The following is a 25,005-nucleotide window of genomic DNA, read 5'->3' as shown; positions in this document are numbered from 1 at the left end:
CAGTAATTAGATGGCTATAAAAACCTGCATAAAAATGAAGATTTCCTTATTAATGTATTATTGGACCTGTCTGTATATTTTATTTTTCAGAAAATACGCCATCTCTGAAGGAAAATATGTTAAATATGCTAATTGTTTAAAAATATCACTTGCCAAAGGCTGCTGTTGAGACAAAAGCCCTGATCTGGGCAGCAAAACAGCAGGGCAGACCTAATGGGAAATTTGAGATGTTTGTAAAGTTCCGTGTGTCTTTATGCTCTGGTCTTACAGAACATCAGCTACTTAGCCAAGAATTAAATTTTGGCTTGTGAGATGGATTTGCCCCAGGAGTGAAATGTTGAGAACTGCCTGCTCTTCACTGCCTGAGCTACTGGTCTTTCTGCAAACAGAAACTGAAGGATTAGTGTGAATTTTTCATGCAATCGTAAACTGCAATCAAATGGTCGAGGAAAGAGAAGAGAACTGGGTTTCTTTCAGAAATCTAATTAATATACTTTCAGTTCTTATTCAAGGCCAGTTTGTCTTCCCTGGACATTAATTTAGTTATGCCTTCACAGATCTCTCTCCAGAAAAGATACATACGCAGTCAACGCATTACAGAAGATGAATATTGTTCCTTATTAGGCTTAATTTACCTACCTTTAGCCCTTGTTTCACTTTCATGTCCTTATAACATGAGTTCCTTATGCTGAGGTCAGGTGGGCATAATACTTTATTGAAAACCTCAATGCCACATTTCTGTGTTGTCACATCTCACAGGTGCCTTCTCCAGGAGGAAGTTGCTGGGACATTTTGGGCACATTTGGGCTTTATTTTTTAATGATACCTGGAACTGAAGATGGAATTCCTGCCCTGCTTAGGCTCCCTGTGGTGCCTGCTGGATGATCCTGGGAATGTCCCATTTTCCCTTGTGTTCTGGTTTTAACACCACAGGAAATGAAACTCCAAGTGAGCCATTCCCCATCCAGTAAAAGAGGGACAAAAAAGGAAGGGACTGTCAGTCTCCTATAACAGTTTGCTAACAGCCCAAAACAATGGAATAAGACATGCACAATAACAGCAGTATTAATAGCAAAAGGGCCTGGCCTTTGTGGTGCCCAGTGTGGAACATAAAAGGGCATTGTAGTGCTTAAGTTCTTTTTATGAATATAGGACTTCATAAGAATGATAAGTGAATACAGGAATTCCCTTATTAGGAAGAGAAGATTAGTTTCTCAAAAGTAATTAGCGATATATTACATTGACATCAGAAGTGCTCTGCTGGTTTTGAAAAATAAGTGATGAATCTGCCTTCTAGATAATTTGTTTGAGAAATCCATTATGACCTTCTATACACAGGCATTGCAATGCTTTTGCATGAATCAGATGGTTGGGCTAATCTGACTTTTCTATCAACATCTGCCTTTTTTTCTCCTGTTTTTGCTGGATGTCTTATTGAGGAAGCAAGAGATTGACCTGTCAGGTCAGGCTCAGACCTTTTCTTATTTGTACTTATGTACTATAAAGTTGTTCTCCTCAAAATATGTTTGGCTCAAGGAAACATTATTAAGAGTCAACTGGCAAAGATATCTAGAAAACTTTGATTGCTGCTGGGCTCTAAAATGCCTTGGCTGCTGCACCTGCCTTCTGCATATGGATGAGCCTATCCATAAAGACTGAAAGTTGGCATGGAAAGGTTATACTATGTCTTACAGTGCAAGCCTCTTAATTGGCACATCTGCTGGAAACAAAGGTGCCAAAAATGTGATTCATTCAGAAGGAGTAGACTTTGTAAGAAAGCCTGTCATTTAACAGGGATTAAGATCCTCTCAGGATGTTGGATGTTCTCCTTGTACAAATGTACCATTGTTGAGCAAATGGTGGAATTAACCTCACTGCTTGCTAACACTGAAGTAACAGCTTTTGTAGCTCTTCTCATATAGAAATTCTTCACTGTTTGTGTGTTTAAGATGAAAAAATGGACCTTCTATCTATGATATACAGCAGCTATTAAAAAATACGCAGCAAATACTCAAACTCTAGTGTTGTGTATCTTCTCAGCAGAATACTGTAATTATAAATGGAAGGAGCAAGGTGTGGTCTGTGCTGCACAGATTTATTATGCCAGGGAAATTCCATTAGTAAATCCCCAAAATCAAAAATAAAAATCGATGTCATCCTTAATGACAGCTCCCCAGAGAAAGGTAATACCACCTTGGCAAAAGCAATATTATGCTATTGATGTGTATGTCTTTAAAAAGCGTGTCACCAAAAACTACATAACCCCCACTGACACTCTTAAGTGCATGTTTCTGAGGTCAGGATTAGCCTGTATTTTGTTTGCTATCTCTGTTACCTGAAATCTCTGGAAAGACTACAGTACTGCTCTGTACAATCTATTTTTTTCCCCCATTAAAGACCTATTTGTATTGTAGTTGAATCCCTAGTAAAGAAAATTAATTTTTATAAACCTTAGAAAATTCTGCTATTCATCTACACATGATAATTTTTAATTGCCACATTTCAATTTGTAGCCATATTAATATGGATAATGTGAATATGAAACAAGGATATTTAAAACTGTCATTGTCCTGTCTAGTTCTTCTCATTTCAAGGCAGCTTGTTTTGTGATTCATACTAGTAACAAATGGAAATTGAGCTGTACTTGAAAGGATACAGTTAAGTCACTGAAGAACTGTAGATAAGGTATCATCAAATACATGTACTTACTAGTCAAATGCAGTCTCATGATTCACAAAACAAATACAGGCTGACCAACTTCCTTTAACTCTTTTTACTAAATTTGCAAGTGTAAAATTAAGACTTTGTTCTGCCCTTCAGATCTCTACATTTTTAGCTCTTGGTTTTGTCTGATTATTTTTCTATAAGGGCAACAAGATGTTAGTGTCATTATTTCTAATTTTGTGCAAATTAAGCATTTTTCCAGTCTAGTTTGGTCAGTGGATTTTGTTGCTCTACAGGCTGTATTCTGTGTGACCATCTTTAAATAAGTGAGAAATTCCAAGAAAATCAGTGTACCTACTGATATTACCTGTTTTGTATTTATTTTAATGGAATTCCTGATAAGCAGTCTTGATTTAGTTCAGCTCTAGATGTAGCTGCCTAAGCTGTAACTTGCAGAGGTGTCAGAATTGGTTTAAAAAAAAGAAAAAGTGAGAATGGAGACTCATTTGTGATTGTCAATTATTTAGTACAGGTAGGGTTTGAATGTTGTTTTTTTTTTTTTTAATTTTTATTTTAATCTAGACATGGAGAAAATATTTTTACAAATACTGAACTTCTTCCGAATTGGAATTTCAGTTGCTCTGAAAAAGTATTTCATAGATCAGGAGAATCTGCTGGGAAACAGAGAGCCACATTTCATCAACATCTTAATTATTGCATATTCCTGTTTACTTCCCTGTATGTACCTGAATGGATTTGAACTTACAGCTCCATCAAGATGGGGGACTCTACCGAGGATGAATGTCTCAAATTTTTGTTTTTGCTGAGGTGGATGGTTAAGCGCAGTAAAAAACATGTGCTAGTAGTAAAGCTTAGTTAATTACTTTTAATAAATTACTATTAATCCAGCACCATTAATTAAAATGCATTCTGTTTCTTCTTTGGCTGAAGAGGGGTAGCAGGCAGGCTAGAGAACGTCAAGGAGGAACTTTTTTTCTTCATAGCTGTACAAGGCAGGTTACACCTGCAGTGTAAGAAGAAATTGTCTGTTCTCCAGATCTATGCAGGATACAGAGTAGTTCTGTTTGTAAAACAAGAAGGATTTGTATGTATTTGTGAAGACTAATCTGTGATATAAGATAGTGGTGGTCAGAGTCAGATTTGGGCAGGTTTGAATTGTCTGAAGTAGAGAAGGGGAATCTGAACCACATGAATGAAGAAGTGTCAAACACTGACACGCCTTGTGAGGTAACAACCCTCACCCCAACAGAGCAACTCTACCTCTCTTCCTTTTTTGTTTTCTCAGCAAATATCCAAAAGCAAATATTTAATCTTTAGACTGGAAGGAATCCACTGTGATGAGTGAAAAGATTCTTAAATTTGGCAAAATTAAAATACTTTTTTTTTTTTTACATGAAGTGAATTTTAAAACATTATATGCTTTGATTTGGATTTGCAGGTCAAAACCTGAAATTGATGGTGCTCCTGTAACTACTTATGATTTTATTGTTGGCCTGTCTGGCCCAGTTGTGGCTTTCAGGATTTTTGATAGCAATGAGAATGATGTTAGGCTTTTGACAATGCTGAGGAGTGCTCTATCTTCTCCTTTTTCATTCTGACATTTCAGTTCTTCACAGTTTGCTGATAGTGCCACTGCCATTTATATCAACACCTGCATCTTGCCAGTCATGATTCTTGCTTTCAGAGTGGGATATTTCATGGAAAGAAGGAACTCTCACGGGAACCATGTCACCTTATTTATCTTTGCCTGTTGTTATGGTTCTGTCTTTATCCTGATCAGAATAATGCTCAGTGATATTTTTTGGACAACTTTAGCCTTTCGTGTTGGTGGTTATGCTGACAACAGCCTTCAGAGGGACTTAATTCCCTCTACCAACTTCCTACTTTTCAGACGAGTCTTATTATATTTCATAATTTGTTCCTCCTCCCCTCCCACCTCCCTCTCTTGCAGTCTGTTTGTAGTACACCTGTTTGTGGCACTGATACAGAAGGTGCTGGATTGGATCAGTCCTGCTGTTGCTTAAAAGCCAGGGAAAGCCTCCCTCTTTGTGCAGTCTTTGAACAAGTGGTGCTAAATGAATATGGGACCTTGGGGTGGAAGTTTCTGCTTGTGCAGAGCTGGCTTTAAACATCACCAGAGCATTGTCTTGGGAGGGACAGCCCTTTATAGTCCACTGGAGGCAACAAAAAGCAGCTGGTGAGTGAGTTGGGCCTTGGTGCTGTGAAAAGGTGGAGAGACTCAGGAAGAGACAGCAGTGAACCACTGCTGCTAATGTAGGAGGGAGCCCTGTAGCAGTGGCATTTTTTTCTCTCCTTTTCCTTCAGGAAGAGGAAGGATAAGAACAGAAAATCTACTTTACAGTACTTTTTTCACTTCTCTCTGACCTTCCATGACTTCCCTGCCAGTTTCCAGTCTTTCCTCTGTCTGGTGCTTTCTGAAGAGGGCTGTCCTGGTCCTGCTCACTCAGAGCCCTGAGCTGGTGCTGCCCAAGCATCCTCATCTCCTTCTCTAACTTTCTTCTTTCCCCACAATACCAGAAGACTGTCACCATCTGTTCAGTGGCTGGATTTCTGATCCAATTCAAGTTTTAAACATTCAATCTTTTATCAGCAATCTTTTTAACATTCAGTCTTATAAAAGATAAGCTGTCTTATAGTATTTTCCTTGTTTGTTTGTTTGTTTTGTAATAAACACGTTTCCTTTGTTTTCATGTGTCCTTAGTATTAAAATTCTCAACAATGCGGATGGGAACCCAATACAAGGCAGGTTTCAGTGGTTTTATGGCATGTCTTTTTATTCCTGTAACGTTCTTCTGTCTTTGCTGGAAAAATCTATAAGCATAAACTACCTGACTACTGGAGAAAATGTATTTCTAAACTAAAAAGTGCCCTTTCCAGATTTTTCAGTATTTTAAGATAACACATTCACAAGTGTCGTTCATTTTTTTTTTCCCCAGAATGAAACCCCACGTTTATGTTAGCCATTCTGTATAAGCAATTTGATGTTGAGAAGTAATTTGGAATATCTGATATTTTCTCAGCTTTAGAAATATAACTCAAGCATGTTTTTAAAAAAATAATGCTTTTGAAATTGTTACTTGGCATTGCTGCTCCTGCTGCTGCTTGTCATAAAATGATGAAGATGATGCTGTTAGTCTTGCTTCCGGAGCAGCCTGAAAGATTTTATAACTTAGAAGGCTCCTGGAACTGTGTAGTTAAGTTCCCTGCTTTATTTATCTGTGTCAGATACACATAAAATTTTATTTTTATAATTTTTAAGTATATCATTGACCATTTGTAGTTTTGCTTGCAGGATGCATTATGTTTTGATTTAAGAAATATTTCCTTCTCAACTTGATGTTTGAAACAATCTCATTTCTTTCCTTCCAGTCTCCTCTTCTGAGCACAGGCATGTCAATGGCTTTCTGACCCATTTTAATGTTTCCTCCCCCAGCTGACTCTATTATTCTTGTGGCAGCCACCCATACTGCTCTCTCTCCATCCCTCCTAGATCACAATGACCTTACTGCTTCTTTCTTTCTCTTGTCTCATATCACCCCTCACAACTGTGAGTCCCTTTTTCCCTCAAGCTGCCTGGCTGGGTTAACATAATGGTTCAGCATTGAGAGTTGTGTCTGAAGCACAGCTGGAAGAACCCATGTTGGTGGTCTGTTAAATTGTGGTACTTCTTGTAGCCTTGCCTTGCTTTGTTCTGTCCCGTTTTCAGCTGGGATAGACTTGGTTTTCTTTTCAGTCACTGGTACAGTGCTGTGTGTTGGATTCAGTAAGAGAATCATGTTGGTAACACATGGATGTTTTGGTTATTGCTAAGCTGTGCTTGCCCTGAGTCAAGGACTTTTCAGTGTCTCATGCTTTGCCTGTGAGAAGCTGTAGCAGGAGCTAGGAGGGAGCATGGCCAGGACAGGTGACCCAAACTAAGCAAAGAGATATTCCATTCCATAGGATGTCATTTTTAGTATGAAAACCTGGGGTGGGTGTTGACCAGCGTTTTGGTTTCATCTGGGGTAGACTTAATTTTCTTCACAGTGGCTAGTTTGGGGCTGTGCTTTGGATTTGTGCTGAACACGAAGTTGACAATATAGAGATGATTTTGTTATTGCTGAGCAGGGCTTGCACAGAGCCAAGGCCTTTTCTGCTTTTCATACAGCCATGGTGGGGAGGAAATTGGGGGTGTCTGGGAGGTTGGGAGGAGACACAGCCAGGACGGGTGACCCAAACTGGCCTAAGGGAAATTCCAGACCATATGGTATCATGCTCAGGATATAAAGTGGGGGGAGAAAGGACAAGGGAGGATGTTTGGACTCAGTGTTTGTCTTCCCACATCACTGCTGCCTGTGATGGTGTCCTACTCTCCTGGAGATAGCTGAACACCTGCCTGAAAGTGGGAAGCAGTGAATTAATTTTGTTTTCATTTGCTTGTATATGTGGCTTTTGTTTTCCCTATTAAACTGTCTTTATGTCAACCCATGAGTGTTCTGGTTTTTACCCTTCTGATTCCCTTCCTGACCCCATTGGTGGGAGAGGGAGTGAGCAGCTGTCTGTGGCTTGGCCACTGGCTGGGGTTAAACCACAACAGCCAGAAGGAGCCAGGCACTGGGGATGGGATGAGTATTGCTGAGCAAGTGGTGAACAACTGTATTGGCCATCACTTGTTTTACTGGAGGGTTATTCCTTTATCTTTCTTCCCTTCCTTTTAATCATAATTATCATCATATTTATTATCATTGTTCCTATTTATATTAATATTACTATATTTTACTTTGTTTCACTTATTAAACTCTTCTTAAATCAGCCCATGAGTTAAAGATTTTTTGTCTTATTCTTCTCCCCATCCCACTGGGGGATTGAATGAGTGAGCAGCTGTGTGGTTTTTACTTGCTGGCAGAATCTAAACTGTGGCAGTCCTTTGACCAACACAGCTGTAGCAAAATTGGTTCTGCTTTGTCTTTTTCTAGTTAAACTGAGAACCCCAGAGCAGTCTCTCAAGATGTATATTGGAGCAGAATCTGCCTTAATGCTTTCAGCAGTGCCTTTTTTATCCATCTGTTTCATAGAAGAAACTGTAGGGTCTGACTTTGGGTAAATTTGAATGTAAATATGCATTGACTATGTCATGATCGGTATGTTGGCAAACTAAACGTTACAAACAGTACGAGACAGCCTTATTCCAGCAAACCTGCAGCCCTGTTTGACTGAGTACCCTCATCTCCACAATCCCTGACTTTTGTAATCTCAGCACGTTTGTAAATACACAAAATGTTAGACTTGGAGAAGCACTTTGGAATAGCTTGTCTCAAAGTATATTTAAATTATGAGCGTAGTTTAAATTATGAGATTGAATCCTTCGTCACTCAAAAATACAGAGGCCCTTTCTTTCTGGAGTAAAATATGATAAATAAAGACAAAGAAATTCTGGTGAATAAATTGACCTTCAAAGCTGGCAAGCTTAGTAAATTGCACCTGGAAGCTACAGAGATAACTTGTCCATCATTGCTTAGGAAGATCAGGGCTTGTAGCTGATGCTACTCTGAATACTGAAATACGCTCTCTAGGAATGCACAGGCTAGAAGTTTGATTTGTTTATTTATTTCTTCTTGAGTTAGTGATGTTGAGTACTGCCTTCCCTGCACCATAGAACAAAGAGAGCATGAAATTTTGTAATGTAGTAATTATGTTTTTTCTTCTTCTTGGCAGTCATTTTTATATTTTGAGATATATGTAATAAAAGCTGGGGTTGGGCAATCTAGAAGAAAAAGTTTGTAAAAAAATCCTGAAGAAAAAGGTTTACCTTCAAATATACAAGAAAAGACCAGAATACTGTAGACTTTTATTCTCATTAGATCTACATCTGGCACAAGACTTGGCATAGCATTTGGCGAGATTAAAACTATTACAGAGTTGCCAGCAAAGGGTGCTCTGAGGATGAGTTTATGTCAAAAATTAAAAGGAACACCAGACCAAAGGTATTTTTTAATACATTATTTTATTTTAATCAGTTTTGATCTATTTTTTGGCTGAGCTGGTACAGAAATAAGGTAAAACATACTACATTTTTCACCTATAGTAGGTAGTTCATAAGTAGTTAATGGCAGGGGTGTCTTTTAGTAGGTATGTTTAGGATACAGGTAGTTTTCTTTGGTTTACTGGGAGGTTTTTTGTATGAGATCTAGCTTTCAGAGCAGGGAAGAAACTAAGAAATGAATTTTGTGGGAGGAAAGCATATTTTTAAAAGCCTTACATTTGGAGCATCTGGTTAGAAAATATTTTGGGTATGATGTTCCAGAAAGGAAAGTGAAGACACACTTTAGAACCATTGCTTTAATCCCCCTTTATTCCTCTAACTCACCAAGTCCTTAGGAATGAGAAAATTAAACCTAACATTTGATGTTGTCTGTGTAAAAATGTCCTCTTTGGATAGTTACAAGCTTAAATGTTTCTATCATAATTCTAAACATTGAAGAAGTCAGCATGTGTGTTTGCTGTGCAGTGATCTGTATATTGCATGGCATAAAAGCTATGTTTGAAACCATCTTTCAGTTCTGTAGGCACAGAGGGATGTGTTAAATTTGTACTGTAACTGTTAAGAAACTTGTACTTCAGATATTTAAAATGATGGTGCTTAAACCTTTTAAGAGGACAATAGTTGCTGAACTGAAAAGAACAGCCTCTTGGTTTAAACAAGCATTGGCACTGCTTGTGTACTTTCAGCTAGGAATAAATAGATTGTAAGTCTATAGCTAGCTGTATATATTTGTATACAAATATTTATCATTTGAGTATTTTGGGGATGTACAAGAAAAACCACTAGCTATTTATTTTTCTAGGGCTAACAGACTTTTCTCTAGTCTTCAAAAATTCTAATGCAAAAAAAAAAAAAAAAAAAAAAACTTAAAATTTAAGCAGTAACACATATAAAGATAGACAGTGGAGTCTAAGCCTGTTGTTCAGTGATTTCTATGGAATCAGAGAGGCTGCTTGTGTCACATGGCTGTTTTTACTTGTTTATATCTTTGATATAATTTGAGAAGGACACACATTTATACCTGCATGTAGAAAAAAGTCAGCTAACTGATAGCATAATACTGGACTCTTCATTGAAATTCAGTTACTTCTTTGCCTTAAATAGCAATAACAAGAAGGCCAGAGAAGTTGGAGGGCCCTTTGATCTTTTGAGTTGCAAGAGGAGCTGGGAGTTATAGGGCAGCTGCTCTCCTTACAGAGGTTGTGCCGTCTCCAGACCAATGGAGGATCCTGTCTGTGTAGAAGACTGATGAGGTGCTCACAAAGGGTGGTGGTAGGGCAAGTGCTGTCCTGGTTTTTGAGCACCCTCAACACCTCTGGAAGTTTCTTTTCCTGTGGAGACCAAGTCTGTCAGTCAAGCTTCTGTATTTTGGTGGGTGGCAGCACCAGATGAGACTGATTCTTTGTGGTGGTTTTGTGCATTATTATGATACTTCTGAATAAGGATGATGCCTGTTAGTGTGTTTGAAACAGGATTCATGTTTCTGATGAGTCTGTTTTTCTTCAAATCTAAAAAGGCTGAGCTAGGGGATGTGCATTGTATTACATATTCAACCATGATTTTCTTACTGTTTATTTAACTTCCACACAGGCAATAAAAAAGAGATAGGGACAACTGGACATGGGAAATTCAAGACACATTTGCCTGCTGGATTTTTAGGTCTGCCATAATCCCTAACTTACTATCTTTGCATTACCTACTTTATGGACTTAATGTGACCTGGGAAGCACTAGCTTCAAACTGCTTTGGTCTTTAGGGCTTCTAGTAATGAAAAATTTCAAAGCAACTTTGTAAAAGTCTGTCTGACAAAGTACATCTGAGTAACTATTGGGATAAAAAACCCTGGCTGGTGACATTGAGGGAGTCTGCCGTGAGTCCTAATGGAGAAGATGGGTTGAAATGACATTCCCCTTCACCTCAAATTTGTGCAGAGAAACTTCTCTTGAAACTTTTACACCACCAGGGAGCTGAAGGAAAGTATTCTGCATGCATGGCACAGAAACAGGCACTTTGATTTTATTCCCTAGATTCATTCCTTGACAAAATATGAAGTAAATGTATACATTGATGTTCCCACCCACTTACATCAGCAGTGTCCAATGTGAAATATTTATTGTTGGCAATAAATGCCCATCTGTTTAAAGCTTCTTTAGTCTTCTGGGCAGATCGTGTTGCAGGAAAAACAGTGATTAAGTCACTCTGAATATTTTTTTGTTGTTGTTTTTTGCCTACTTTGACAAGAGGTTTTAAATTCCTGCAGTTAAGGTAGCTTACAATTCAGCATTCTTACATGGTTAAAAAAAGTATATGTGCAAAGGTGAATTGTTTGATTAAATTAAATGTGACTTTATACATGTAACAAGGCAATCAATTTATGAATATTTATTTATAAACTGCTAATCTATTATAACACTGAATGCTAAGGAAGTACTGAACAGTGTTATTTTTAAAAATTATTACTCATTTATAAAGGATCAACTGATTTAAGTGGGAGTCCTACTTATTTCTTGTAAAGATGATTGTTGGAAAGTTAGTTAAAAAAGAAGCAGAAAAACTATAGCTGCTTGTAAATATCATTTAAATTAGGAATTTCAGCCAAAATGTTCAGTATGAGTCAATATCACCAGCTCCCTGTCCATTGGTGTGTAGTTTCCTTTTCGCAGACAAAACCAGTCTTCAGGCTTGTTGGCACTAAAGGCTTTTGTTGCAAGATCTTTTGTCACTGTAGTTGAGGACCATGCCTGGCCTGAGGGTACTCCTGGTCTTCTGTGATTGTATCCAAACTGGGGCAAAAATGTACAACTCTCCTGTGAGTTTGAAGCATTCAAAGTGTGCATTTGTTATCCTTTGGCTGTAGTCATTGGTCACTCTTAAAACTATTCAAGTGCAGTGTGGTTCTGTGATGCAAGGACAATGGAAAATAATGTTAAAGAACCTTTCAGTGTGTGTGATTCCTGTGTGATGCATTTAAACGGCAGGGTCTTGTGTAATGGGCTGGCTATTGCTGGACATCTGTCAGAGCAGCTCTTGTTTTGCATTTAGTACTTTAATATCATATATGGAGGTCATGGATTAATATTTCTGAAATTTGTGTGCAGACTAAACAAAATTTCTGTTCTTCATTCTGTGTTCCTAGTCTGGGACTGTGAAGCTGACTAAGCCTGTGGCGTTATGGACCCAGCAGGATGTCTGCAAATGGCTGAAGAAACATTGCCCTAATCAGTATCAAATCTACAGTGAGTCATTCAAACAGCATGACATAACTGGTAAAGTATGCACTATCAGAAATATTTTACTTACTTAAAATGTGATGAATTGTTTTGCTTTGCTGTTAATAGATTGTGACTGTGCATTGAGGGCCTTTTGTTGAATGTGTGACTAGAGAATGCAAGGTTTAGAGCAGAGGGAGTATTCCAGTTTTCATAGGATGTGGTAAGTGATATCCTCATTTCTTTAAAAGACAATTTCAGATAGTTCAGGGTCAATATAATAAGGAAAGAAGACAGTCTGTACATGGGTAAAGGCCTCACCCTGTTCATTCCAAATTAAAAAAACCCTGAAACTCAACCATTAAGAATGAGGAAAATGTAATTTATGTAAATTTTCTCTTTCATTGAGGTGTTTCACCTTGAATTCATATTCTTTTTTTGTGCTTCTCCTCACTTTTTTTTTTTTTAAATTAATCTTCATGTTCTTAACATGTAGGATGGGAAATGATCCCAACTGAGCCCCGCCCTTAGCCTGAAGCAGGATTAGTACAGCAAGTTCATTTCTGATGGATGTTTGCCTAGCTTTGTTCTGGAAAACTTGCCATGAAGCAGATTTTTTGCATCTCTCTATTCCAGTATTTTATGGTTCTTAAAGTCATATTTTCCTAGGATCAATCTAAAATCAATCTAAACGATTATTTCCAGCCAACAGAACTGATTTCTGTCCCAAATATGTCTTGAGTGCAACCAACCACTCTTTCTTACAATCTTTCCTTCATTGTGTAGGGTGCTACTTCTCAGTTGCACATACTTTCCTTGCATAGTCTAAAAAATACTTCTTTTTTCTATCACGGTTACTCCACAAATACACACAGGACCTCCAAACCTTCAAAACTGGGGCTCTTTTCTTAAAATAATATATTGAAAGCAAAATTGTATTGCTTTCTTACTTACTTTAGAAATTGATCTCGATTCTGTTGATCTGCTTGACTTGTTAACTCCTCCTCAGTTTGCTGTAGTTGTCTTTTGGCAGACCACTTTGATTGGCATGAGTTTAGGAAATATAACTTGGGAGTTAAATAGCGTTTTTGCTCCTATACCAAACAGTAATTAATCTGTAAAAAGTTTAGTATGGAACACTGATTTGTTCTCCGTAGTGGTGATATACAAAACTGGGAATTGGCATTTAGCCATTTAACATTAAGCAGGAATTTGAGTTTCACATACCAATCTCAGTCTTAACAATAACATGTTGTTAACTAATGTGTGTTTCAGTCAGTGTCTGATCATGTACACGTGTACTTGTGTTTTTTCCAGTTTTACCTTCATTCCTTTGCTATTTCTTTTTCTGATAATCTGTGAATGATTGCAAACACTGCAAACTGCCCGTATTTGTTTACTATGTAGCCATGAGTACTTGTACACACATGTAAGAGGTGGTTTTTATTGGTTTGCTAACTGTAAAGGTTTAGTACATAACCACTGTGCCCATTTCCGCTCAGTCACCATCTGCTGAATGCAGTCTGTGTCTCCACCCATGTGTACAGAGCTGACTGTATCCAGAGCACTACCAGAAGAAAATAAAGCTATTTTAAAATATTTTCTAGTACTGCTTTACTATATTCTCTTGCTAGAATTGAGGCACTGTAAAATGAAGTTGAAAGGAAGACATTTTCATTTCAGCATAAACACTGATGGGAACCTTGGAGTTTCATTGCAGATGTGTGAAACTTTGAATTTTATAGACCTCTGTGAAAAAGAAGAATTGAGGTCAATCTTTCTTACTTTACACAAAAGTGGTATAGGGAAAATATTGGTACAAGCATTGGAAAGTAAATCTTCAGGAAAGAAAAGAACTTCAATTCAGCAACTACCAAAGAAGAAACACAATCAATACCTGTACAGATTTTATAAAAATATAATGTGATAATATTGTGAGTGGAATCATTAACTCAGGAGTATATTTCCAGTGCTGTTGGTCCCCATGACTCTGATTATTTGAAATCTAATAAAGGGAAAGAACAGTGGATTTTTGGCTCAGAAAAAGTAGAGCATGGAAGGAGCATGAAAACTAATGTGAAGATTAAGCCAAGGTGCAGTGTAACTATTGCCAGATATGGCTGTGGAAAACTAATGTGATTGTTGAAAATTTCTCAGGAATTAATGTGACTTTACAGGCTGTTTTAATGTGGAAAAATATGATGGAAAAGTTCTTAAAGAAAGTGACACACAAAGGATATTTAAACTTTATTTGAAGATAAACACTAAGGCACGGTCATAAGCCAGGAAAATAATCTTGAGCAAACATATCTAGCAGTTGTTAACTATAGGTGTTGAGAAGTGTGGCTTTTACTTGAGACTCTTGCTGATTACCATTTATTGAGTTATGGACAAACATGCAACCAAAACTATCCTTTTCTTTGTGGAGATTTATAACTTTTTACTACTTCTGACACAGAACAGCTGCAGATGTGTAAGAAAAAAAATCTTCATCTGGAAACAATAAGAAAAAAGATCTTCATATTAACAGTGATCTTGAGGATGTCACGGGGTGGGCAGAGTACACTCTCATCAGATTTGCAGGTGACAGCAAAACTGTGGGTACCAGTCTCAAGTAGACTCATGTAGGGACAATCCATAGGGATCTAGGCATGGGGACCAGACACAGGCAGGAATGCATCAATAGGACCCTTGTGAAATTCAACAAGGACAATTGCAAAGTTGTGCTGCTGGGAAGGCCAAGGCTCTTGCACACCACCTGAAACTGGGGCTGACTGGCTGGGAAGTGGCTCTGGTGAAGAGAACCTTGATAGTCAGGAAGACAAAATAAGCCAGTGTTATGCCTTACAGCAAAGAATGCACTAGCAGCAGCCCCCACTGTACAGAAGGAGGTTGTCCAAAAGATGGAACCTGACCCTTCACAGTGATTTATAAGACATGAGGCTGAGGCTGAAAATAAGGAGAAAATTTCTTCTCCTGTGAGGACTTTTGAGCTTTGGAATGGGTTGCTCAGTTTCTGTCGTGGGAAGGTTTCAAGGCCCAGCTACATAAAACCTTGAGAAACTCGATCTGATCTCATGGCTGACCTTGTTTTAGGCTGGAGGTTGGACTAGAAATCTGCTGGAGTCCCTTCCAATCTGAATTCTTCTGTGGTCCGATGATTTGCTGGGTACTTACTGAGTACCTCAGAACCAGGCAGTGAAATGCATTTTGCAGCCAGTTAGGGAGAATTAAATATGGAATAGTCTAATAAAAAACTGGGAGATTTTTTAATACATTACATCCTTGGATTCAGGGAGTGGAGCATGTGGTTAACTTACTCAGCAACAGGTGAGAAGTATTTTTAAGGTGCTGGACCCAGAGACAGAACAGAAAGAATTTGAAGGTGTAATACTGAGCAAGATCTAAGGGCACCTGACAGGAATTAGCAGTGGTGGGAAAAATAAGAAAAAGGAGGGAAGAAAGTGGCAGTGGCCTGTACAACAAAGAAGGCCAGTGTCATGGTAGGGTCATGTCACTGGAGGCTCTACAATGGATGTTGGCGTTTACATCAGTAGGAGGAGACATAAAAAGTTGCATTGACCTGCCAGTTTTTCCCACTCATTTTATACTGGTATATTCCTAGTGATAAACCTGAGAAATGGACCTTGCTCTGTGTGCATTTGTCACTTTGAATTTGCTGAGCAGCAGTAGTTTTAGACGACTAGGGAGTTCTAGAGAGATGAGTTCTTTGATGGTCTTATCCTGTACCATTGAAGCAAATGAAGATTTTTCCAGTGTCTCAGCATTAACAGGAACAAGACTGGGCATAGAATGACTAAGGAATAACTCTTTTGGGGCAAGTGGTCCATTGACAAAGTAAGAAAGCAGATGTCTAAGTAATTGTTTATGGATGTATGATTTAGAGGGAAGGAAGGCAGGAAGGAAACCCTGCTTCCCTGCTTCATGTTCTGTTTTTGCATCATGTTCCCCAGTGTGCTAGTGCATGTCTTCAGAGCAAGAGGTTTTAATGCTATGATCATTAAACAAACCTCATTCTGTCAAAGTAATACCCAAGAGGTACCTTGGTCCAATTGAAGGAATTTGATAGGAGTTTTTGAAAGGATTTGATAGGAGGATTTGAAAGGACTCAAGCCTTTTTAAATTAAACTTTTAAGAAGGAAAGGAACAAGACTCAATGAAACCTCATTTTAATTTTAGAAGGGACCAGAATTTCTGAATATTCATTAAATACCAGACGGCACCTTGGAAAATGAAATATGAACTGCTACTGAAAACTTGCTGCAAATAGTCCTAAAATCTGGCTAATTCTAGATCTTCTACAGATGCTTGCATTAAATAAGCTTTTTTGGGGTAAATAAACTTTATGATATGAAATTCATATAAAATCATGCTTTCAAAATCAGCATTGATTATTTTTTTCACTTCAGTAATGTATATAGAGATGTTAGGGTTTATGACGTTAGAGTTTATCATATCAGATGAACTGCTCAAGTTGTTTAGCATTTTAGTGAAGAGATAGTCTCATGGCTCAAGATACTTACACTGGAATTTGGAGATATCTTGTCTCTATTTCAGTTTACTCTGGAGGTACACTGGAAGTTTACTTTGGAAGCATTCTGAATCCTTAGGGTCTAAGTTATTCTCTCTATTCAGAGAAAGATTTTTTTTTTTAATCAAAGTGTTGCCAGATATCTTTCCAATTTTTAGGACATGTATAATTTAATTCTGCCCTTTGTTTCATGGACCTCGGGTGAGTTTTGTGGTGCAGGCAGTGCAGTGAGTTGGGGATGAAAGGTGTGCAGTGGACTGCAGGGGCCTATGTTTCATTCCTGGCTCCAGGGCAGGAAGGGTGACCAAAACCAGGTGGGTTTGTTCACTGTGGTGAGACCTGAACATATTCATCCTTTGCCATATGTTTTGGTTGATTTGCAACAGAGATAAAGATTCCAGTGTTATATATGTTGTGATAAGTGTATAAAAGATACTGTTTGAGTCAACCAAGCCTTCCTGTTTACAGGTCTGTTTCATTTGGAACAATTTCTGCTCTCTTCCTGACCCTTCCCTTGGCAACTGATTCCAACATTATCTTTCATCCTTTTATTATTGATGAGTATTACACTGACTCAAAATGTCTCTTGTGCCAATGACATAACACCTAATGTGAGGCCTGATACAAGAAGCAAAATGAGGTCTTCTGTAAAGTGACCTTTGTAGGTGTTCCCCAATGTTTCCTGACACCTGTCCCTCGAGAGTCTTCTTACAAATCCTAGTGTTGTTACATTGCAGAAGACTACATAAACTGGCACCTTTTCTTAGATTACCTTATTGGACATTTTATTGTCCCTTAAAAACTGGTCACAGCCTACCCTTTAGGTTGTTTTTGGTAGAGGAATGTTTATAATCAGGTGTAGGACTGATACCAAGCAAAGAAGGTCCTGGGTCAGGGCAACATGTTGTAGGAAAAGTACTTAAGCCTCCTTAAAACCATTAAAGTTTCACTTTGCTTGATCTCAAACTGTACGAAGTTTTGAGCATTCTTCAGCATTGTCATATGTCTCAGAAAGCACATTTGTTGTGTCTAAATTCAGGGTATTTCCAATAAAGTATCAGTTACCTTCCTTGTTTTGCATGTGACAGTGCTCTTCAGCATATCAGTTGTCTTCTGCCAAGCAGTGTGTGTCTGATAGTGGAGGGCAGAAGCAACTTTCATCTCCAGCCATCTCTGCAAAGCCCTTCCCTTCTCTGTGGTGCAAAGCTTTAGAACCAGCCTTACCCTCAGTCCTTATTTATGCCACTTTTCCATGCTCTTTTTATGAGGTCTTAACAGCAATGTTGGTTGGTGGGCTGTCAAATCAATCCTGAATACATCCATCTGTAGTTTAATAAATAAAATCAAATCACTTCTTCACCCTGGAGAGAGCTTTTATTCTGCTGTCTGGATAAGGTCAGGCCTATTTGCAACATTCTTTGTTGGAGCTGTGATGCTTGTGTTGGAAAATGTGAGAGACTGTAGAGTTTTCCCAGTTTCATACTTGGCTGCTCTCAAATTTTTAACATGTGGAACACATCAAAGAGTGATGAGTGTCAGGATAAGACTTCTGTTTGCATAATATGTGGCAACTGTTCTTTTTGCATGGAAGAATATTAGAAATATATTAAATAATACAGCATAGAATTTAAAGAAGTTGGAAAAGTAGAAATCCTTTTTTAAATAGTCAGCTTCCTATTGACATAGGAAATTTTGTTTCAAGGTAATCTTCTCTCATGTCTCAGCAATGACTTCTGGGTCTGTCTTTTCAGTCAGATGATAGCTCATAAAATACATGGCAAAATTCCACAGCATGAGACAAAGCTGTGATGGCTGCAAGGAGATCTGGTCTGACCAGGAAGGCTCATCTGCAGTCGGGAAGGGGACAGTGAGACATTCAAACACTTCATGGGAGTTGGAACTTAAGTGTTAACCTAATTGGTTATTTTCTGACCAGTTGTCTTTTCTGTGATAAATAATCTGTGGAGTTTGTCAATTAGTAATGAAATGGATATTTTTTTCTCCTCTGTGCACAAACCAGTGGGGAGTGTTTGGTGATCTTATTTGTTACATAAAATTCTGTGTGAAAGAAGTGATAATATAATCTGTTCTGTTTGGTAGAAAAAGGAACTTGATAAAGGGTGATAGAGGAATTTTTGGCCTTGCTTGCCAGTGATGTTAAAATTCCATGTCTGCTGAATTCAGAACGAAGTTTCCATGCTTCTAATCCATTATCAGCTGTTGAGATCTGCTGTTCAAGTAGCTGATGAACATTTTGCTGAGTTTCCTGTCTTAGTGGATATTCTTTGGATCAAGCAGCTTTTCCTTGGTATACAGTATCCACTTTACCTGGGAAGATCTCTCATGGTCTCAGTAAACAGTTGCTCTACAGCATACTCAGAAGTTAATTGTATTCTATCTGCCTCTTTTTCTTTCCTTCAGTATTCAGTAGAGCTGTGGTAGCCAGATTTGCTGTAGCTGTTACTCCTGCCTGATTCAGAACAAAGATCCCAAATAATCTTTGAACTGAAAAGTCCAGTCCTTTAGCTTAAGATTTGAAATTCCCTGTCTACTTAGCACAGATGAGTTCTTCTGTACTCTTAAAGTATGAGCATTTAGAGGAGAGAAGAAAAAGGTATATTGCTCTTCATTTGAAGCAGTGTTTAATTGTTCCTTGGAACTTACTCTTCATATGCTGTCAGATGGGGAAATAATGTTTCATAATTATACATGCAATGATAATTGGATTATCCCTTCCCTCTGACACAAGGAGTTTTTTTATTTTTTAATTTAATCTTGTTATATTTATTTTAGTAATTTTTTTCCTAACTAGAGATCATAGCGTGTTTTACTGTACTCCTTGGAAAGATCTTTGTTGTACAGTCCTTGTAAACCTGACCCACTGTATTCTCTATAGAACACTGATTCACATCAATATCGTGTACAATGCACCGCCAGAAACTCAGCATAGCAGCCAGTTTCAAAATCAATTTCCTTACTCAGAAAAGATCTAAAAATATGAATTAGGGTAAGATATGGAAAAGTGTATCAAGTGTCTTAGCAAAGCCTATTTCAGGAATTCTCAAGCCATATTGTAAAGCTTTGTGGTATTTCCTAGTTTGTTGATAAGGCGGCACAATGTATCTACAAGAAGAACTGAACAGTGATTGTGATCCACTGACAGAGCCAAAAAGATTAAGAGCCACTGGTGTAGCCTTTGGGTGCTTACCCATCTATCCTAGGGAACTGAGGAATCCACCTTCAGTGGGATTTGTAAAACTGAGGGTTAGAGGGTTAATTACTGAAGTATTAAGTGGAGAGGAAAGGATTGCCTCCAAACAAATGAATTTAGTGGACTCGATATAGCTAAGAGAAGATGTTATGAAAACCCCTTTTGTGTTCACCCTATTTCCTTTGTCCACCTTATGTTTTGTGACCCTCTCATGTTCTTCATGAAGCCTGCTTTATATCAACTATTTTGTCTTTAGCTGCTTTACAGTGATATTGATTACTTTATTAAAAGTTCTAACATTTTGGCCAATATCAAAGCTCTCCCTTCTCATTTTATTTCTTAGGATTGTTTTTCCCATATGTTTTTGGACCTATCACTAACCGCTAGTGATTACATTATTACTTTACCATGTTCCTTGATCAATAAAGGCTGTGGGAAAGCCCTTTATCTAGAAGCTGGGCAAGGTGAAGCACTGTTGTAATTTGGAAGACCTCCAAGGAATAGCCTGAAGCCATGGAATGCAGCATTCTTAACTCTGCTGGCACTTCTTTATTTCCCTTTTTTTGATTTCCCCACTTGATTAATACTGATGAACAACTTCAAGATGATGCATAATGGTCTCTCCACTCAAAGGGTAGAGTCCTTAGTTTAGAACTGGCCACTGAATATTTAGACCTTTGCATGAATTGTGTTGATCCCAAGTGTTGTGCCCTGACTGAAATCTAATTAGGCAGTTATTCTGTGTTGTTCTTTTTCAAACTACTGCTGTATTTTTTGAGTCTGGAAATTATTTTTCCAGCTTGGTTAAACTGATGATTAGCACTGCTGAGTTCTCATTTCCCATCAAGTCAGGCTCCTCTGCAACCCTTCAGAAGTTTCGGATCCCATTCTGGTATACCAGGAAAAGAAATGGGAGATATTTCATGGTCTCCTTTCAGGTAATTGGTTGGGAAGAAATATTAGTTGCCTTTGCTTTGCAACTACGACATCAATTTTATGGCTCAGTTGTAGGTAAGGAGAACTTAGATGAGGAAAACTAGATTGATTAAGTGGAGGAGTTGCTAGAGGACCATACAGTTCTTCATTTTGAAAAAGTGAATTAATTTGCTGCCTAGTGGGTGTGTGTAGCTAGAGCTGATGCATTTTATTTCAGCTTGTTACTTGCCAGCATGTGCTATTCATGACACAGGGATTTAGTCTTAGTGTAATCTTAAAATTATTTGACACTGTTCCTCAGTCTAATAACACATCCAGCCTTACAGTGAAATGCAGAAGGAAGCTCCTGAGGTCTGAACCTGGATGAAGCCATGGCTGAGAGTTTGCTATTTTGAGCAATGGAAAGGATTTCTTCACTGAAAGCGGGTGGTCAGGCATTGGGACAGCTGTGCAGGGACCTGTGAGAATCCACATCCCCAGAAACATTCCACATCCCCAGAAACATTCAAGAAATATCTGGACATGACATTTAGTGCTATATGGTTTAGCTGACATGGTGGTGTTGTTTGGTCAAAGACTGGACTTGATCTTGGAGATCTTTTCCGATGATTTAAAGTGTGTATTTAATCTCTCTCATCCAGTTGGTCTGCAATATCCTGTGTTCCTTCTCTCACCTCTCACTTGCTGTTGCCTCCAGATGCCCTCCACCAATTATGCTGGGATTCCAGCTTCTTCATGGTCTCTGGTTTATCATATATATGTAGAAAACGATTCCAGTCTTTCACCACGTCTCTGACAACTGGATTAACCACATCTGTCACAGCCCTATGTTCTCAGCTGCGTTCTGGTTCCTCTGCCGAGACTCCAGGTACAGCCCACGGGAATTGGGCTGGCTTCTGCAGCTGCCCTCTCCCGAATTCCCTCGCTGCGGCCGGGCAGACAGCCACCTGCAGTGGTTCAGCAGCCCAGCGGCTCGGGGCTGGTGCTGGGACAGTGCCGGGGGTGCCCCGGGGAAGCTGCGGGTTCCGCCTCTTCCCCTGCGCCGCCCGCGAACCGCCCGGGCCCGCGGGTGCAGCTCCGCGCGCCGCCTGCAGGGGGCGCCGCCGCACCGGGAACGGCCCGGAACGTGCGAGAGCCGCGGGCGCGGCGCCGGCCCGGAGCATCCCGGGGCATCCCGGAGGATCCCGGCCTTCGTGCAGCCCCGCGCAGTCGTGAGCACTGCGCTCGGGAGGGCTGTGCTCGCCCGAAGCCTTCCCGTTCCGCTAATGAGCTTGTCAGCGCCTCGTTTGTCATGTCCCTTCTTGATTCTGTTTTTAGAAATACCAGCCCAGCCAGCCGAGACTTGCAGAGAGCAAAGAGACTGGGGGAGAAAGGATTTCTCCCTTCTCTGCTTCCCCCATGGTACAGTAAAAATAAAATCCAGACTGTCCTTCCTTCCTTCCTTCCTTCCTTCCTTCCTTCCTTCCTTCCTTCCTTCCTTCCTTCCTTCCTTCCTTCCTTCCTTCCTTCCTTCCTTCCTTCCTTCCTTCCTTCCTTCCTTCCTTCCTTCTTGCTGAAGTGCTAAAGCAGCTGACCTCTACTAGTCAGGGTTTGCCAAAGGAATAGCTTTCACTAAAAAGAAGTGTCTCCTGGTGCTCCAGTGGAAATAGTTTGATTTGATATAGTTAATTGAACTGGCTGAAGGTCTGACAGGGTCCAGGGCAGTGCACCTGACCCCAAGTTTCATCCTTGTTATAGCAGAATGCACAGTGCAGGGAGGTCACGAATACCTGGCTCTTCAGCAAACATGTAAGGACCCAGCTCCAGAATTTTTCTTTGGATTCTGTGAAAGGAGCTCTTGGAATGGAAAAAGTAGAATAAAAGGCTGGATTCCGTCCAAGCACTTACTGCTGATTTTCATCCCTTCACCCAGCAAGGATCTGAACACCTTGAGAAGTGTTATCTGATTCCTTAGATCCTGGTGGTGACCAGCACTGAACTGATGCAGAAGAAGGCTTTATGTCCTTCTGTGGGCATCCAGACAAATGCTTGCTGCTCAGAAAGAGGAATTGACTGTGAGAAGCTTGTATTCTTTATTTGATTCTGTTACCTGTGAACCGGAACCCCACAATTACAAATGTGATTCTACTGACACAAAACATTATGATTGGTCTGAAGCATATACATGTGGTTTATCTGTGAACCTGTTTAATAAGGTGGACTAAAGACATAGCTCTTTAAAAAAACCTATACAGAATATAGTCTTCCCTCCCCTGAGGTTTTGTTATTGTTGCTGAACTCCAAAGTACTTATTAGAGGCAAATTCCTGTTATACAGCAATCAATACTAAGTGTTTAGCCTCAGATAAAACTTGAGGGACTCCTATTCTGATGGCTTCTTGTTAACTACAGCTACTATCTAACTTAATCCAATATGAGTGCTTACATTTGGTAGCTGTGTTGCTGCTGAAAATCAGGTGCTCAGTTCTTCAGTGGCTGCAGTCCGCTGTGGATTTTAATCTTTCTTTAGTCTTGATTTTAGTCTTTTAACCCTGCAGAAAAGGATGGGAAAAAAAAAAAGAAAAAAAAAACCCCCACCAAATTTAAAAACAAAACAAAACAAACCCAAACAAACCAAAGAAAACCAAAAATCATGTTAAAACATGAACTGTCCCACAGAAGTTTTCAGAATCTCAAGAGCCTGCAACCCATCAGGCTGTGCAGACCTTATCCTGCTTCTGAGTATTTCTGCTTGAAGTATGAGGAATTCATGCCAGCCAGGTTGGTAAGAGAAGCCTCCAAGTTCCACAGACAAAAGTGTTGCTTCTTAATCACTGAATAAAAACCCAAGTGCTCTCCCAGGGGGAGTTTGAGGTTTTGTTGTGTTTGTGAAATGCTGAACAGTGACGCCCTTGAGGAAATGTGTATCTTTTGTCAGTGTGCCATGTGTTTGAGACAAGCTGTCAATGTAATCCCAGTTCTGTCAGCTGTGCTGACAGGGCACCTGCATTGCACAGGGCCTGGTGACATTGCGCTGCCATTACAGGGAGGTCTTTTACCTAAATGTTTGATCCTCAAAAGAAGTTTATGTGTATAAACCCCAGTCAGTCTCTCTTCAGCTTCTGTTGGGTGCAGGGAATTGCTGAATTGAGATTGTTTACCTGTTTGCAGGTCAAAATCACCAGATCCTGTAACTATTTTGGTTAGAAGTGTCCTTTTGAAACCATCTAGTCCAACCCCCTTTCTCAAGCAGGTTCAACTAAAACAGATTGTCCAGGAGTGTGTCCAGTTGGGTTTTGGATTTGTCCAGTTGTTCTATTTAATCAAGGTTTTCCTTGACTACAACTTTGAAGGTATAATTTTTAATGTTTGTTTTGCATAGGTTATGTAGATTTCTTCTTACAGTACTTGTTCTTGATCAGTATAACTTCTCAGAACCTGAAGATGGATTAATAAGGCTATTCAATAAACAGTGGCAAATGTACAATGATCCCAAATGGCCTATAAGGAAATGTTTGTTGCATGTTCCAAATTTTTGTAGCTGTTTTATAAGCACTGTCTGGAGAAATGCCAGGAATGTGACAATCTATTATGAATGTATCAAACCTATGAAGTACTGCAATCCAATTGGCTGTCAAGCTCGAGTTGAATTGCCATGTGAAATTGCTCATGTCCATTGGTTTATGGATGTCCTGTGCATATAGATAAAGCTTGTCATATATTGGCTTATCCAAACCAAACAAAAGACAGCTTGATTGTGATGAATGTCACCTGTAATCATTATCCTAGGCTAATCTGCTGCTGAATTTGCCATCCACAGATGTGTGCAGTCCTTTTTTATGTCCCATTAAGCCATATGCAGAACCACATCATAGTGACTCATTCCAAGTCTGTCTCATGGAGAAAGCTTCTTTCTGTTAATAAATGATGGTCTGCGATTTTTTTATTACTCTCAACACAAGGAACTACAGACCTGTTAGCCTCTCGCCAGTTCTGCCAAAAGAATGGAACAGTTAATTTAGGCTTCTGTCAACAAAGAATTGCATTGTATAGGTAATACCAGTTATCTTGATGCTCAGCCTGTCAGACTAACCTGGTACATTTTTCTTTCTTTCTTTTGCCTTTTTTTTTTTTCCCATTGGCAAGGGTACAAGGTTCGTATTTAACAGCCACCATGCAGAATGCATGCCTTTTATTGCCCCGAAAGCATGCAGCTTAGGATCACATGGGATCTTAATTAAACATGTGCCTTTTAATTCTCTATGCTGCATGCTGGAATGAGGCTGCTTCATTGACAGATGCCTCTACACAGTGGGGAGACACTAATGAAAAGGGCCTTTATTGGTGTCCCCTGGTTTAGCTGGTTGTGCAGCATCATTCAGCCTTTCTGT

General features: G+C 39.2%; 1 protein-coding gene across 4 annotated transcripts in view; it reads left to right on the top strand.

Annotated features, from left to right (window-relative positions):
- SAMD12 (sterile alpha motif domain containing 12) overlaps positions 1 to 25,005 on the top strand; it is a 169,106-nt gene that overhangs the window by 33,370 nt on the left and 110,731 nt on the right. For 3 of the 4 annotated variants that reach the window (XM_083866486.1, XM_083866487.1, XM_083866485.1), the window contains exon 3: positions 11,865 to 11,994. In XM_083866486.1, the coding sequence (XP_083722612.1) occupies positions 11,865 to 11,994 (130 nt within the window). The remainder of the gene's footprint in view (positions 1 to 11,864; positions 11,995 to 25,005) is intronic. The other variant, XM_083866488.1, reaches the window with a different exon arrangement.

Source organism: Zosterops lateralis, assembly GCF_965231275.1.
Source record: "Zosterops lateralis genome assembly, chromosome: 1".
NCBI lineage: Eukaryota > Metazoa > Chordata > Aves > Passeriformes > Zosteropidae > Zosterops > Zosterops lateralis.
Note: the sequence above shows the minus strand (reverse complement) of the source record. Positions and strands in the feature narration are given on the sequence as shown.